Genomic DNA, 13,968 nt, shown 5'->3' with positions numbered 1-13,968 from the left:
TGCTTCCCACTAGCTATCTATTTTACATTTGGTAGTGTATATATGTCCATGCCACTCTCTCACTTTGTCCCAGATTACCCTTCCCCCTCCCCGTGTCCTCAAGTCCATTCTTAGTAAACCCGGAAACTCTTCAAACCGTGTTGTTTAGGGTTTTCATGGAGGTTTCTTTACATAGGCATGGTTGATGAAATCATTGGCCATTGGTGGTTGAGCTCAATCTCCAGCATCTCTCCTCTCCTTGGAGGTGGGGGGCAAATGGGGAGGGGAATGTGAGGGGGTTGGGCGTGGGGCTGCAATTTCCAGCCCTTTAATCACACGGTTGGTTCCTCTGAGAACCAGCCCCCCCTCCTCCAAGAGTCACCTCATTAGTATAAACTCAGATATAGTGAAAAAGGCTTATTATGAGAACAAAAGATACTCCTGTCACCCCCAATCAGTCAGGAAGTTCCAAGAGTTTTGGGAGGAACAAAGGCTAAATTCAGATTTCTTTTCACATCACAACGTCACAGTATATACCACATTTTGTTTATCCACTCACCCACTGATGGACATTTGGGTTGTTTCTGCCTTTTTACCATCATGAATAATGCTGCTGCAAACATTTGTGTACAGGTTTTCCTCTGAGTACCTGCTTTCAATTCTTTGGGGTACATACCAAGGAGTGGAATTGCTGGTAATTCGGTGTTTGACCTATAAGGACCTCCAGGCTGATGTCTCCCTGCAGGATGCTTTCCTCGGGCAGCCTTAATGAACCTGGAGGCCCTTTCCTTCCCCGTGGCGCTGAGTCCATCTCTGAAGCCCTCTTTGAAAAAATGCTCTCTTGTGTATCCCTGCACAGCAATCCTCCTATAGGAGTCATGCGGCCCCAAGAGTGGGCTCAGCACCCCCAGGCCAAGCTCCCAGCCCCCCACCACTTTCTGACCTAAAGCTTCCATGGCAGAGGATTGCTCAGACAGACCCCAGACTGTGGTCGCACCCTCACCTGCAGAGGTTTTCACCAGACCCCGACTCTTAATGACGAGATGGTTCTGCTGAGACATCCCCTTCAGGATGGGGAGTGTGGGCGTGTGTCAGCCTCTGTTTCCACGTGTCTTCGTATGTGTCTCATCTCAGAGTAAAACGTGATTTGATCTTGTGAGTGGAAGTGGAAATTTTAAGCTGTAATTGGAGTTTGGGATTTTCAAAAATAGAAAGAGATAAGAAAGAGGTTGGGCTCGAGCTGTCAGAAGCTGTCCTCAGCTGGTGTTTTCCACATGGAAAATCTCCTTGATTTCCCTTCCTTCCCTTCAATTACATGATGATACTTGAAACAAGCACCAAGTTGTTAGGTTTTTTTAAACAGAGGCTTCTTCCCTGCCACCCTTATCTACATATTCCTTTAGTAGGAAAAAAAGATTTTAAGAAATTTCAATCCCTGTAGCATTTGGCAAATTGATATAAATAATGGCTTACATATGCTTCAAAGCCCTTTCACATGCTTCCTTTCTTGTTCCTTCCAAAAGCCCTGTTAGGAAGGCAGGATAGTTTTGCAAATTATAATTTGCCTTTGCTTCATAGATGAAGAAACAGAGCTCCTCAGAGTGTGCTGATTTGCTTAAGGTCAAACGTATTCTAGATGTCAGAACCAGAATGGGAACCCAGGTCCCTGGCCCCCCTCCTGCTCCCCCATCCCTCCCTCCAGGCTAACAGAAACCCCACACTGTACTCCTCTGCTCTCCTGTCCACCACCTTCCCTAGACAGCAAGGTCTTATTCATCTCTGTACCATCCACAGTCCCTAAACCATAGTAGGTGCTCAGTGATGCTGGTGGATGCAATGAGTGAATGGTCGTCTCTAGAAGTTTTTTGATTGCCTGTTTACAATGTGGTTTTAATTATATGAGATAGTGGAGAAAGAAGAGAGGTATGACTGGAACTGTGATTGATGGCCATTGGCTCTCAGTGGGGCTTGGGCTTGGATTTGTGTCGGGGAGGGGGAGGGCGTGTTGTTCTGGATCTGCCGGGGATTTCACCAGCTGCTGTTTGAGCTTACCTGTGGACCTAGCCTTAAAGATAAAGCCACTGGAGCACGCAGGTGGGGACCTGCAGTGGGTCTGGGCATCTTTATGGAGAGTCCATCCATCCCTGAGCCTGTGTGAGGAGAGGCCATCTTGCTCAGCTGTAATTGATCCACCTGCTTTGCCTCTAGCCATTGACAGTGTCCTCAGAGAGAGTTCATAGCTGCCCTCTTTTAGCCAATGCCAGCTGAACACCTGCTGCCCAGCCAGCTCTGGCCTGGGGCTGAGGGATACAGAAGTGGAGCAGATATGACCCCCAGGGTCACTCAGGGAGGTTTGTGTCCTGTCTTCGAGGGGTCATGTCTAACATCTCCTGCAGCCCCCTCTTAAGGTTGGCTCCACACAGCACTTAGCCCCAAACATCCCTCTCTGCCTATCTGGCCTCCATGACTCTGAGCCAAGCAGCTGTCACAGCCGAGTTGTGGAAGGACAGAAACCCTCAGAACTTACAGAAGAGTACCCCAGAGTCTGTCATAGCCCTGGAGGCAAAGCCCATGGGTGGCTTCTGGGGAAGCCTGTGGCCAGGGTAAGCAACCAGCATTTTATTTTGCCTTGCAGTTTCCAAATATTGAGGAAAGATTAAAAAAAAAAAACAGTATTGCAGTTTTGGGTCCCCAAGACCACCCTCAGGTTCAATAATTCACTAGAAGGGCTGGGAACTTAGCAAAGATGCTACACGCATGGTTACTGTTTATTACCGCAAAGGGATCTGGATTAAAATCAGCAGCGGGAAGAGGTGCATGGGGGGAGTTCCAGGCACGATGGTGCAGTTGTCCCCTCCCAGTGCTGGTGTGCGGGCAGCACTTGCTTCCCTCAGCCAGGATGTGTGCCAACATGCATGGAGTATTGCCAAACAGGGGAGCCCACCCCAGCCTTGGTGTCCAGGGTTTTTATTGGAGGTCAGTCACATAGACGTGGCTAATCACCGCCATGGTTTCCATGCCCCTCCAGAGGTCAAGTTGAGTTGGCACCCCGTGACCCAAGGCCGTCACCACAAATCTCATCGTTAGCATAGACTATCTGATGTAACCCCAGGGTCCCAGGTAAACAGACACTTTTATAGGCAGAACATGCCAAGGGCTTAGAAGTTACCTCTCAGGAGTTGGGCAAGGGCTACACGTATCTTTAGGTTAATCCTTTGTGGCACAAGGGTTTTTACCTAAAGACTCAGTGAAGCTGTAGCGGCCCAAACTCAGCAGACAAAGGCAAAAACAGGACTTTGTCAGACCCACAGAAGAAGATCAGTCTCTGAACTTCTGAGAACACTTCAGAATTCAAGTCAGGAGAATGTCTTTGGGGTGTGTCTCTGTGGAGATATTGGTGTGGGTGGTGGATGGCTGTGCGTGCATGCAGTGTGTATATACACACGGACAGATGGTGACAGTGGCCCCAGAGCACTGTGGCAGCTGGGCAGGTGCTGTACAGGAAGCATCTGTGCACATCCCAGAGGGGGAAGCAACGCATTGAAAATGAGCATTTCCTTCCACGGGAGCCAGTTGGCTTCAGAGGCACCTTGTCACTGTTGAGATGAGTTGTGTGTGGAGACCAAGGGCCAAATTAAGTCTGTGAATGTCAAGGCGGGTGCTCGGTGAATCTGAGCTTAAAATTAGAAGACGGCCTTATTTATGGGAGAGATTGAATCAGGAAATTAAATGACTGCAAGAGAAACAGAAGTTCCTGCCCGTGCTGACCGGGGGTGGTAGGTGCGAAGGATTGGAAAAGTGGTCCTGCCCTGTAGGCCCAGACCTGTTGTCTCCTCCCAGCTGCTGGATTCCCATTCAGCCACTGAATCTCCTGGTCACAGCTCAATTATCCTGCCCATGGGAGCCCAGTTTCCCCTCCTGCATACCAGTACGGGAGTGTTCATCCAGAATTAAGGGACATTTTTAGAACATATGCAGTGCCTTGATGGCCCCCAAGAACTGGTGAGTTTGTCTTGCAGATTTTGAAAGTATCCCCTGGATGACTTTGATGCTTATCAGCGGGGTAGCCTGGGGGAAGTAGCAAGCAATGAGGCCGCAAAGCTAGAAACAGGCCTGTTTTTGATGGTCTTGGATGCCAGGCTAAGGAGTTTGAACCTTATCTTCAAGGCAATTCAAGTTTTTAGCTGTTGAGCTACAGAGTGAGATTTGAAAGACAACTCTGTCAGCCACCTGCAGAATGAAAGGGAAAGGGGTGGGGTGAGGGTGGGGAGGAGCTGGGAGTCCACTGCCGTCCGTGTTCGCCAGGCTCGAGGGGATAAGGGAGAGTCAGCATCCATTCAGAAAAGCAGTTGTAGAGTTAACAGTCGGCGGGATCGATCCAGTTGATGGGCAGAGATGTAGCTTCTGAAATTAGTGCTGGGGAGGAAGGGGGGATATGTTGACAGAAATAGGGAACCAAGGGAAGGAGCGTGTGTGGGGAGAGGATGGTGAAGGCACCACTGAAAGGCTGTGTGCATCCACATGGAGGGGCCGGCGGTGTACTGGATCCACCCGAGTCTGGAAGTGAGGAGCAAAGTCAGGGCTGGAGGTACAGACTTGATTATCACAGGTGACAACTGAAGTTCGGAATCTCTGGAGATGCTACGCATCAACTTGCCCGTGAACCATAGGCATAGAAGGTAAGTGTTGGGAAATTCCCACTGTGGAGGTGTGGCTTTGCTTCTTGGAGCTGCAGGCTTGAGGCCACCTTGCTGGCTGACTGTGTCCTCTGCCTCCTGAGAGCCCCGTGGCACTGAAGGACTTCAGGGGTCCCCTTCTTCCTGATGTCCCTTTTCTCAGTGTGCAGCACGCTCCAGCCAGCCTCCCCATGTCTCCACCATGACTGCATGGCCATGAGAAGGCGCCCGGAGTAAAGGAAAGGCTCTTAGCATTGTAGGCATCGTAACTGGAGAGGTCGCAGTGTCTGTTGGCCCATTTTATAGATGAGAACATTGAGATCCAGAGAGGAAAGTTCTCAGTCAAGGCCCTGAACCCAGTCTCCGGCCCTCCCAGGGCGAGGCCCTACCGAGCCCCGGCCTGGCTCCCTTATGCCGCCATGTGAGCGTGCAGGCCTTCTGTTTTACAGGACTACACGCGGGTGGTTTGCCCCGTGATCGATATCATCCACCTGGACACCTTCAACTACATCGAGTCGGCCACGGAACTTAGAGGGGGTGAGTGGGGCTAACATCCTTGCCCAGTAAGGACTTTCTTTTTCTCCTAGTCGTTGCTGCCAAGGGGGAAAGTGAGAAAAATCTCCTAGTGGCTTGTCTGGAACCTCCAGCCCTGCATCCTGTAATGTCAATAGCTCCAGGGTGGCCCTCACCATGGCGACTGTGAAAGGAAGGGCCGGGGAGGGGGCAGGTCACTGTAGCCCCCTGAGCTCTAGCTCCAACACGGGGTCACTCCAGGGCCTGAGGATTCGAGGGAAGCAAGGGCCCCCCTCCAATGTGGGGCCTGAATTGTTCCAGCATCTCAGCATTGGGTGCCTCCCTCTCTTCGAGGCCCACCACAGTTCTGCCCAGGGCTGAGTGCTGGCTCCTCAAGAGGGGTTTGGGGTGATTCAGCTCCTCACAGACCTCCTGCTTATACCCCCCCGCTCCCGAGACTCTTGGCCAAGGGCCACACTCCATAACTTTCCATTGTGTCCCCCTTGGGTCCCACTCTTGGGATCTGTCAACTCCCACTCTTTATCCTGTGCCCTTTGTTCCCTAAGTCCACCCAGCAGAGAAGGCTCAGAGAGGCAGTAGGGGGTAGAGAAAGAAGGAAGCCGTGGAAGGGAAATCAGGCAGCTCTGTTGCCGACCAGCTTGGGTGAGACCTGTTATCCCTGGGACCACCTGGGAAACTGGGTACGTTCTTGAGCTTCTAGTAAAGGGACAGAATGAACAAGGTCTGCAGGTACATCAGAGAGACCAAGTCAGCCACGCGGATGCTGTGTTGCAGGGTTTGACTGGAGCCTCCACTTCCGATGGGAGCAGCTCACACCAGAGCAGAAGTCTGGGCGCCTGGACCCCACTGAGCCCATTAGGTGAGCCAGGGCAAGTGTGAGGGGTGGGCAGATTCATAACCCTGTGGCCCTTCCCACTGTCACGTGGTATAGGGAAGCAATCCATGTGAGGTGCTCAAACGATTGGGAAGAAACCAAGGAGACCCTTTGCCAGGCCAGCACCGCCTTTGCCCTTATTTGAGGAGGTTTCCATCCTCGTGGAGACTTCTGCTGAAGGGATGGGGGCCGGTGGAGACCTGTGCTGAGGACTTGCCCAGCGCTGTCCACCCGCGCACATGCCATGGCAATACTGACGCTTCCAGCTAAACGTTGGAGGGTCCCAGATGGTCCCGTTTGAGCCTCTGACAAGGGAAAAGATGGTTCCTTAGCCCTCAGGTCCTGGATGTCAGGATTCAGCCCAGGTAGGTCGAGTCAGCCATTGCTGTAAGTGGAGGCTGCTGTCAAGGCATGGCCACTGCTATGTACTAACACACACGACTGCTGTGTCCCACGTGAGAACACGACAGGGGCGTCAGCTCTGGGCTGCTTTTGCGGTGCTGCAAGATGGCTTTGTCCTCATCTACATTCTCACTTCCAGACCCCGTTGTGACCCACAGCACGGTAGCCAGATGGCTGCCTGGGGTTCAGGACCATTTGAGGGCTCGACATAGAGTAGAGCCCAGGGGTCCACCCAGCGGTGTCTGCATCGTGTGTGTGGCTTCAGTGTTCCCAAGACTGGAGGGTGCACGTGTCCCAGACCTGTTGGGAACCTCCAAGCTAAAACTTTCCTGCCTCCAGTGGAACGTCAGGAGGCCAGCAAGTGCTTGCGGATGTGGAGAGAAGACCACGGGACGGGGGTTGCCCCTGCCCGGGTCGCAGGGATGCTCTGGGCTCTTCAGGGGCACCTCTGCAACTCGGGGCCTGCCGTAGAGTAAATGCTTGATCATTTTCATTGAACTAACTTAAGTCAAACTGAGACTCAAAGGGCTATGAAGAGCTGAGTGGTGACACTCAGACAAACGGTGGGAATTGCGAGAACTTTGCAGTGGGGCCTCTGTCGCGTCTACCTGCCAGCCCCTCCTCCCTCCTCCAGCTTTCATGATCTGGAGTGATGCCGAGAGGGAGGTTGGAGCCACGTGGCATGCCAGATAGTGCCATTTGCTCCTAAAGGGAGAGCAGAACCTTCTCACCATCCTCAGGGCCATGCAGCACACACCAGTGCCTCGGTTACTTGCTGCCAGAGTGTCTGATGTGGCAGTGGACCTGGACAAAGTCAAGGACAAGGCGGTGATGGTGCAGCTGCCTTCTGGGTTTCCCTTCTCTGTCCCAGGGGTAGGGTTTTTGGGGAAGGTTCTCTTCTTGTGGGAACATCTCTGCTCATCAGAGGACAAGTGTTTCCCGGAGGATAGCAGGGTGTCGTGGCATCGGGAGACCGAGCTTCTGACCTGCTCCCCATCAACTAACCGTCTGACATAGAAGAAAACACCCTTCGCCCTCTGGACCCACTGAATGAGGGGCCGGGCCCCGGAGGGCTTGTCAGCACCCCACCCGAGCTGTTGATTCTTGCAGCCACGTCCTTGTGCTTATATCGGGTTGCTTGGCTGGACTCTGCAGCCCTTTCCTTTCCAAGTGGCTTCTCTGGAATCTCTTTCAGTGGTCAAGGGGAGGGGAGCTTGGGAGAGGACCCCAAGGAAAGAGAATGAAGATGAGGGTGTGTTTGTTTACTAGGGCTGCTGCAGCAGAGTACCACAGGCTGCGTGGCTTAAACCACAGAAACATACTGTCTTGAGCTCTGGAGGCTGGAAGTCCAAGACGGAGGTGTTGGCAGGGTTGCTTCCTTCTGAGGGCTGTGCCGGACCCTCTCCTGGGCTTGCAGAGGGCCGTCTTCTCTCTGTGTCTCCTCACATTGTCTTCTCTTTGTGCATGTCTGTCTCTGCAACTACATGTCCCCTTTTATAAGACGCCAGTCCTATTGGATTAGGACCCACTCTAATAACCCCATTTTAACTTGATCACCTCTGTAAAGACCTTCTTTTTAAATAAGGTCACATTCTGAGGTACTCAGGGTTAGGACCTCAACATGTTTTTCGGGGGATATAACTCAATCTGTAGCAGAAGGAAAGAGAGGGAAAAAAAGAAGAGAGAGTCCAGTCTCAAGAAATGGGTGTGCTGTTCACAGGTGCTGCCGCAGCCCCTCCTCTCTGCCTGGTCAGTGGCCCATGGTCCCCGCTCCCTGTAGTGGAGCTCCCAGGAGAGCCCCGCTGGGCAGGGCCTGTGGCAGAAGCCGGGGGGAGGCTCCCCAGGCCCTCCGAACAGCCGGGGTTCTGAGCAAATCCCGACTGCCCCATAGGAGGTGTGCAGACGAGCATATTAGCCTGTCTGCAGGGTCAGGAGATTTACAGTCAAAGGGAAAAAGCTGGAGCATGTTCCTGTTTGAGGTAAGTGGACAGTGTGTTGGTCTTTCTGCAGAGGAGCAGAAACGGGAAGAATATGGCCTCAAGATCAGGACCACCAGGACAGAAGAACACGGCAGCGGTCCCCCTCCCGTGACTGACCCTCCTTTTCCTTCCAAATGCACAGGACTCCAATCATAGCTGGAGGGCTCTTCGTGATGGACAAATCCTGGTTCGACTACCTGGGGAAATATGACATGGACATGGACATCTGGGGCGGGGAGAACTTCGGTGAGTCGCTGTCTCTGCATCCAGGGGCTAGGGTGCGGGTCTCGGTGTCGCTGGACCACCTGTGCCTGGGATGAGGGCCGGGGAGACGGGGAGCAGGGCACTCCTTTGCGGGGAGACCACATGGGGCGCCAGAAGAGTGGCTGCTGGGAGGGCGGAGGGAAGGAGGGGGGTTATCCATGGGGCCACATGGATGCTGCGGAGCAGGGAAACCCACCCAGATGGACCATTAGGGGGAAGTTGAGATGCAAAAGCTGGAAAGACCAAGGCAGAGCACCAAGTCTGAGGGCCAGAGGCAGGCTTGAGCTGGGAGTACTGAACATGGGAATTTGGAGTTGGAAGGAGACTGGGGATAAAAAGGATGAGGAGGAGGATGGACAGCAATGCCATTAACATCTGGATCACATCTGTTGGCTGGTCTAGGCGTATAGCACTCGGCACTGGGTTAATGAGGAGGGTCTGGGTGAATGCTACAGAAGCCCTTATCTTTTCGCGCAGAGAAAGCAGTGGGGGTGGGGAGAGGGGCTGGGTGACGTGTTCCAGAGCTGTGTAAACAGATGGCCAGGTGTGGCCACAGTGGTGTAGGGCTGCCATGTGCAGATACAGGAGAAAGTAGTCGGAGACCCGTCCCATCTAGATGATGACAATGACCGACCCTCCAGTTTCCTCGTGTGTTAAAAGTGTAACACAGGGATGCTTTGGGGGTTGCTGTGGAAATCCATTCAGGTAAGTCTGTAAAACCTCTGGGCACCATGTGGACACAATACACGTTAGTTACCATTTCTTCCCTCCAGCAGGTGAGACCTAAGAGATGACCAGCCTATAAGCTGCACAAGGCAGGGATTTGGTCTGTTTGTTCACGGCTCTCTCCCTTGCCCAGTATGGTGCCTGCCACGAAGGAGGCTTCAGTAACTATTTGTTGAATAAACCACAGTAGAACCATTGTAAAGCAATTATACTCCAATAAAGATGTTTAAAAAATAAAAAAATAAACCACAAGGGAGGAAGAAGAAGAGTCCGGGGTGTCAGGGCCCCTTCCCCTTTCTGGGTACCGGGGAGCGTGTTTGGCACGGCTCCCCGAGCAGTGGCGCAGGCTAGGAGAAGGATCCATGGGGCTCGTCCTGGCATTTAGCGGTAATCCTGTGCATTATCCTCTGCCCCTGTTTTCTCCTGTCCCTGTCTCCAGGATGCGTTATGGCTTTCTTCCTCAGTCATTAAAGGTTATTTCCTGGAAATTTATGGCTTTTGGCCTGACCCACAGCATCTGTTCTCCTAAACTGGGCAGTGTAGAGAAATCTATCAGAAAAGTCCGTGTCCTGCCACGTGGGGGCCAGGTTGGAAGCTCGGCAAACAAAGCAGAAAATCCCAGTTGCCACAAACCAAACCAAATCCCCTGACTAGGACTCAGTCCTCGGATGCCATGGGGGTCTTTGGGGTGGGGTTTGAGGGGGGATCTGCCTGCACCAGCCCGGGAGAACTTGGAGCCGGGTACACCCTTGGCGGTCTCAATGGGGACAAGATCCCTCTCCTTCTGGGCAGAGCCCATCAGATGTCTTAACGTTCACAGTACCTCTCATGATTCTTCCTGATGTGCTCTAGCCTTTATTCCTGTACATTGAATCCTTTCTGCAGCCCTTTTGATAGACAGCAGTCATCCAATCTCTGCTCGAATGCTACTGATGATGATGTGTTTGCTGCTTCACACTATGGTAAGTTCTGTTGTTGAGAAGTTTTGTGTTGAATTGTTAGAAAATTCTTCTACGTCGAAGCCCAGCTTCCATCAGTCAGGCCTTGTCTGCCCTCTTGACCCACACAAAGTATGTGTGATCCTTCCTTTCCATGGCAGCCACGTGTGGATGCAGGCAGCATGTTATTTTCAATGATGTCACATCCTGGTCCAACCTACCAGTACCTTCTCTTTATAGCAATGTTGACACACATCTGTTCACGTCCAGGGTGATCTCCTCTTGTTGGTTTCCCAGTGGTTTGACATCACCAAGTGCTGACTGGACCAGGGAAGTAGGGAGGGGCTTTGGGAGAGGTGTGGGAGAGACATTTTACAATCCATCACAAAAGTTTTTAAATCACAAAAAAAGCACTGCAGACAGCTAACACAGGAAACACTGTTTTCTCCAATTCCAACATTCCATTATACTATAACCAACTCCCAGCACTTTAAAAGTCATCTCTGGATTTTTCTTTAGCATTTTACATGCCAGAACATGCAGTGCTTTTTTCAAAAATTGAAGTATAGTTGATTTACAATGCTGTGTTAGTTTCAGGTGTACAGCAAAGTGGTTCAGTTGTACATGTACATACATATTCTTTTTCAGATTCTTTTCCATTATAGGTTATTACAAGATATTGAATATAGTTCCCTGTGCTATACAGTAGGTCCTTGTTGGTTATCTATTTCATACATAGTAATGTGTAGATGTTAATCCCAAACTCCTAATTTATCCCTCCCCCACCCTCTGCTTTCCTCTTTGGTAACCATAAGTTTGTTTTCTATGTCAGTGAATCAATTTCTGTTTCGTAAATAAGTTCATTTATATATGTTTTTTAGATTCCACAAATAAGTGATATCATATGATATTTGTCTTTCTCTGTCTGACTTACTTCGCCTAGTATGATCATCTCTAGGTCCATTCATGTTGCTGCAAATGGCATTATTTCATTCTTTTTTATGGCTGAGTAATACTGCATCGTATATATATATACCACATCTTTATCCATTCATCTGTTGATGGACATTTAGGTTGTTTCCATGTCTTGGATATTGTGAATAGTGCTGCTATGAACACTGGGGTGCATGTGTCTTTTTGAATTAGAGTTTTCGTCTTTTTCAGATATATGCCCAAGAGTGGGATTACTGGGTGGTGTGGTAGTTCTATTTTTAGTTTCTTAAGAAGCCTCCATACTGTTCTCCACAGTGGCTGCACCAACTTACAATCCCACCAACAGTGCAGGAGGGTTCCCTTTCTCCACACCCTCTCCAGCATTTATTATTTGTAGACTTTTTGATGATGGCCATTCTGACCAGTGTGAGGTGGTACCTCGTTGTAGTTTTGATTTGCATTTCTCTAATAATTAGCGATCTTGAGCAGCTTTTCATGTGCTTCTTGGCCATCTGTATGTCTTCTTTGGAGAAATGTCTATTAAGGTCTTCTGCCCCTCTTTTGATTGGTTGTTTGGGGTTTTTTTGATATTGAGCTGTATGAGCTTTTTGTATGTTTTGGAAATTAAGCCCTTGTCAGTCGCATCATTTGCAAATATTTCTCCCAGTCCATAGGTTGTCTTCTCATCTTATTATGGTTTCCTTTGCTGTGCAAAAGCTTATAAGTCTGATTAGGTCCCATTTGTCCACCTGCAAAGGACAGATGGTGAAGAGGGGTAAAGGAATCTGCATGTCAGAGTAAAAAATCCCAGCTCCAGTGTATGGCAAGAGGGCCCCTTGCTTCCAAGTCCTGAAGATCCTCTCCCCTCAGCATCACTCATGTCCATCCCCCTCTTACTCTCTTAAATGATTCTCCACCTCCAGTCTGCTCCCCTCAAAGCCATCCCCACACACTCCCGCCAAAGTGCTCTTGGAAATGCCAATCTCTCCCACCCTCCCGGGTTTGGCACCCCCTGTAGCGCCTTCTTGTCCTAAAGACAAGGCCCACACCATTCCTTGACCTTGCCCACCTCCCCAGCCTTCAGTCCAGAGGCACTGACAGACCCTCCTGCACTGCCCGGACACGCCCAGCCATCTCCAGAGACCCAGCCTCCACCCTCCACCAAGTGCCAGATGGCCACAGATCACAGCTCCGGGGCTGCCTGGCCTCCCCCAGGACTAGGACACCCTCCCTGCCCACCCTCTGCCCACTCCCCTCAGCACCCTGCTCTCCTCTCCACTCTGGTACTGGGCCCTCTCGTGTATTTGTCCGTTTTTTCTTCTGTGCCCTCTACCTACAAGAACATTCACCCAACTTCTCGACCTCGATGCCTGGAGCGGTGGAAACTGCTTGCTGAATGTGTGTTCAAAGCGGGAGACTGACCAGGAAGGGGGTTCAGGGTGGGAAAGACCACATGTACACAACTCTGAGGCTCCATTTAAAACCAGTCTCCATGCATTAAACAGAGCCTATGGAGAATAACAATGGCAGGTAAAGATGTCTTTCCTTTCCCAAGACGTGGGATTTCTGTGTGTTCCAGACGTAGTTGCCTTTGTTGCATTGACTTGATTTCACAGCACAGAAGTCCGTGAGGTCACTGGACGAGGCTCTGGCCAGGGTGACGGGGACCGTCCTCAGTGGCACGCTGCCTGGCCTGCCCATCTCACTTTCATCTGCTGGGAGCGGCCCCAAGCGGCCACTTGAAAGCCAACCCCTGCTATGCACTCGAGCAGCCCGACCCTGGTGCAATCTTTCCCACAAAGCGTTTCTAAGAGGAGCTGAAGTGTCGATAATTACATCCGCCATTCAGCACAGGAACAGGCTTTAGGGAAATGTGGCTTTTAGCCTTTTATTTTTCAGAAGTTGTTTTGCATTAAAATTGGATGTTTAAACTCCAATTTTCATAACACAGGATACATGGAAAATATCTAATACATCTACTCACTTTAGCTTTTGGTCTTTAGAGGTGAAAGGAACCTGTTGCCCAGTAAAAGTGTGTGTGTGTGTGTGTGTGTGTGTGTGTGTGTGTGTGTGTGTAAGTGGTGGGGTAGGAGGTGTGCCTTTCCAAAATGGAGGCCTTGGCACATATATGAAGGGAGAGTATGGGATTTCTGGATTTAAAATGGAGGGTTTCTAAAGCATAGCAGATACAAAAGACAACGCTGAGGAGAGAGATGAGGGTCCCAGAGAGGAGCTGCCACCACCAGCTCCCCCATCCCCAGAACACAGTCAAGGACGTCAGGCTGTGTCAGGTTTGGCAGGCACGCTCCTATGTGTCAACATGGGCTGTGGAATCAGACAGGCCTGCGTTTGAGTCCTGCAGTCATCACTAGCTGTGTGTCCTTGGGAAAGTCGCTTTACCTCACTGTTTCTAAGTCTTTAAAGTGGAGACAGTGATCCCCATGGTAGGGGAAGGGCCTCGGCCAAAATACATCCCCGCCCTAATCCCCGTGTTAGAGAAAAAATCATTCTGACACTTGTTAAAAGGGTAAGAAAGACTTTATTCGGGACTCTCACAATGGGTGTCAAGGCTATCGCAATGGCAGGGCTGGGGGGTATGGGGCTCAGCTCCAAATACAACAAGAACAGGTGGGGATTTGGATCCAAGGAGCCGGGGCGGGGGG

At 50.9% G+C, this 13,968-nt stretch overlaps 1 protein-coding gene across 1 annotated transcript in view; it reads left to right on the top strand.

Annotated features, from left to right (window-relative positions):
- Window positions 1–13,968, top strand: part of GALNT14 (polypeptide N-acetylgalactosaminyltransferase 14) — a 91,358-nt gene that overhangs the window by 51,369 nt on the left and 26,021 nt on the right. The window contains exons 7-9 of the mRNA XM_028496594.1: window positions 5,105–5,192; window positions 5,964–6,048; window positions 8,587–8,690. Coding sequence (XP_028352395.1) covers window positions 5,105–5,192; window positions 5,964–6,048; window positions 8,587–8,690 — 277 coding nt within the window. The remainder of the gene's footprint in view (window positions 1–5,104; window positions 5,193–5,963; window positions 6,049–8,586; window positions 8,691–13,968) is intronic.

Source organism: Physeter macrocephalus, chromosome 12 (genome assembly GCF_002837175.3).
Source record: "Physeter macrocephalus isolate SW-GA chromosome 12, ASM283717v5, whole genome shotgun sequence".
Lineage (NCBI taxonomy): Eukaryota > Metazoa > Chordata > Mammalia > Artiodactyla > Physeteridae > Physeter > Physeter macrocephalus.
This window is presented reverse-complemented; position numbering and strand designations above follow the sequence as displayed.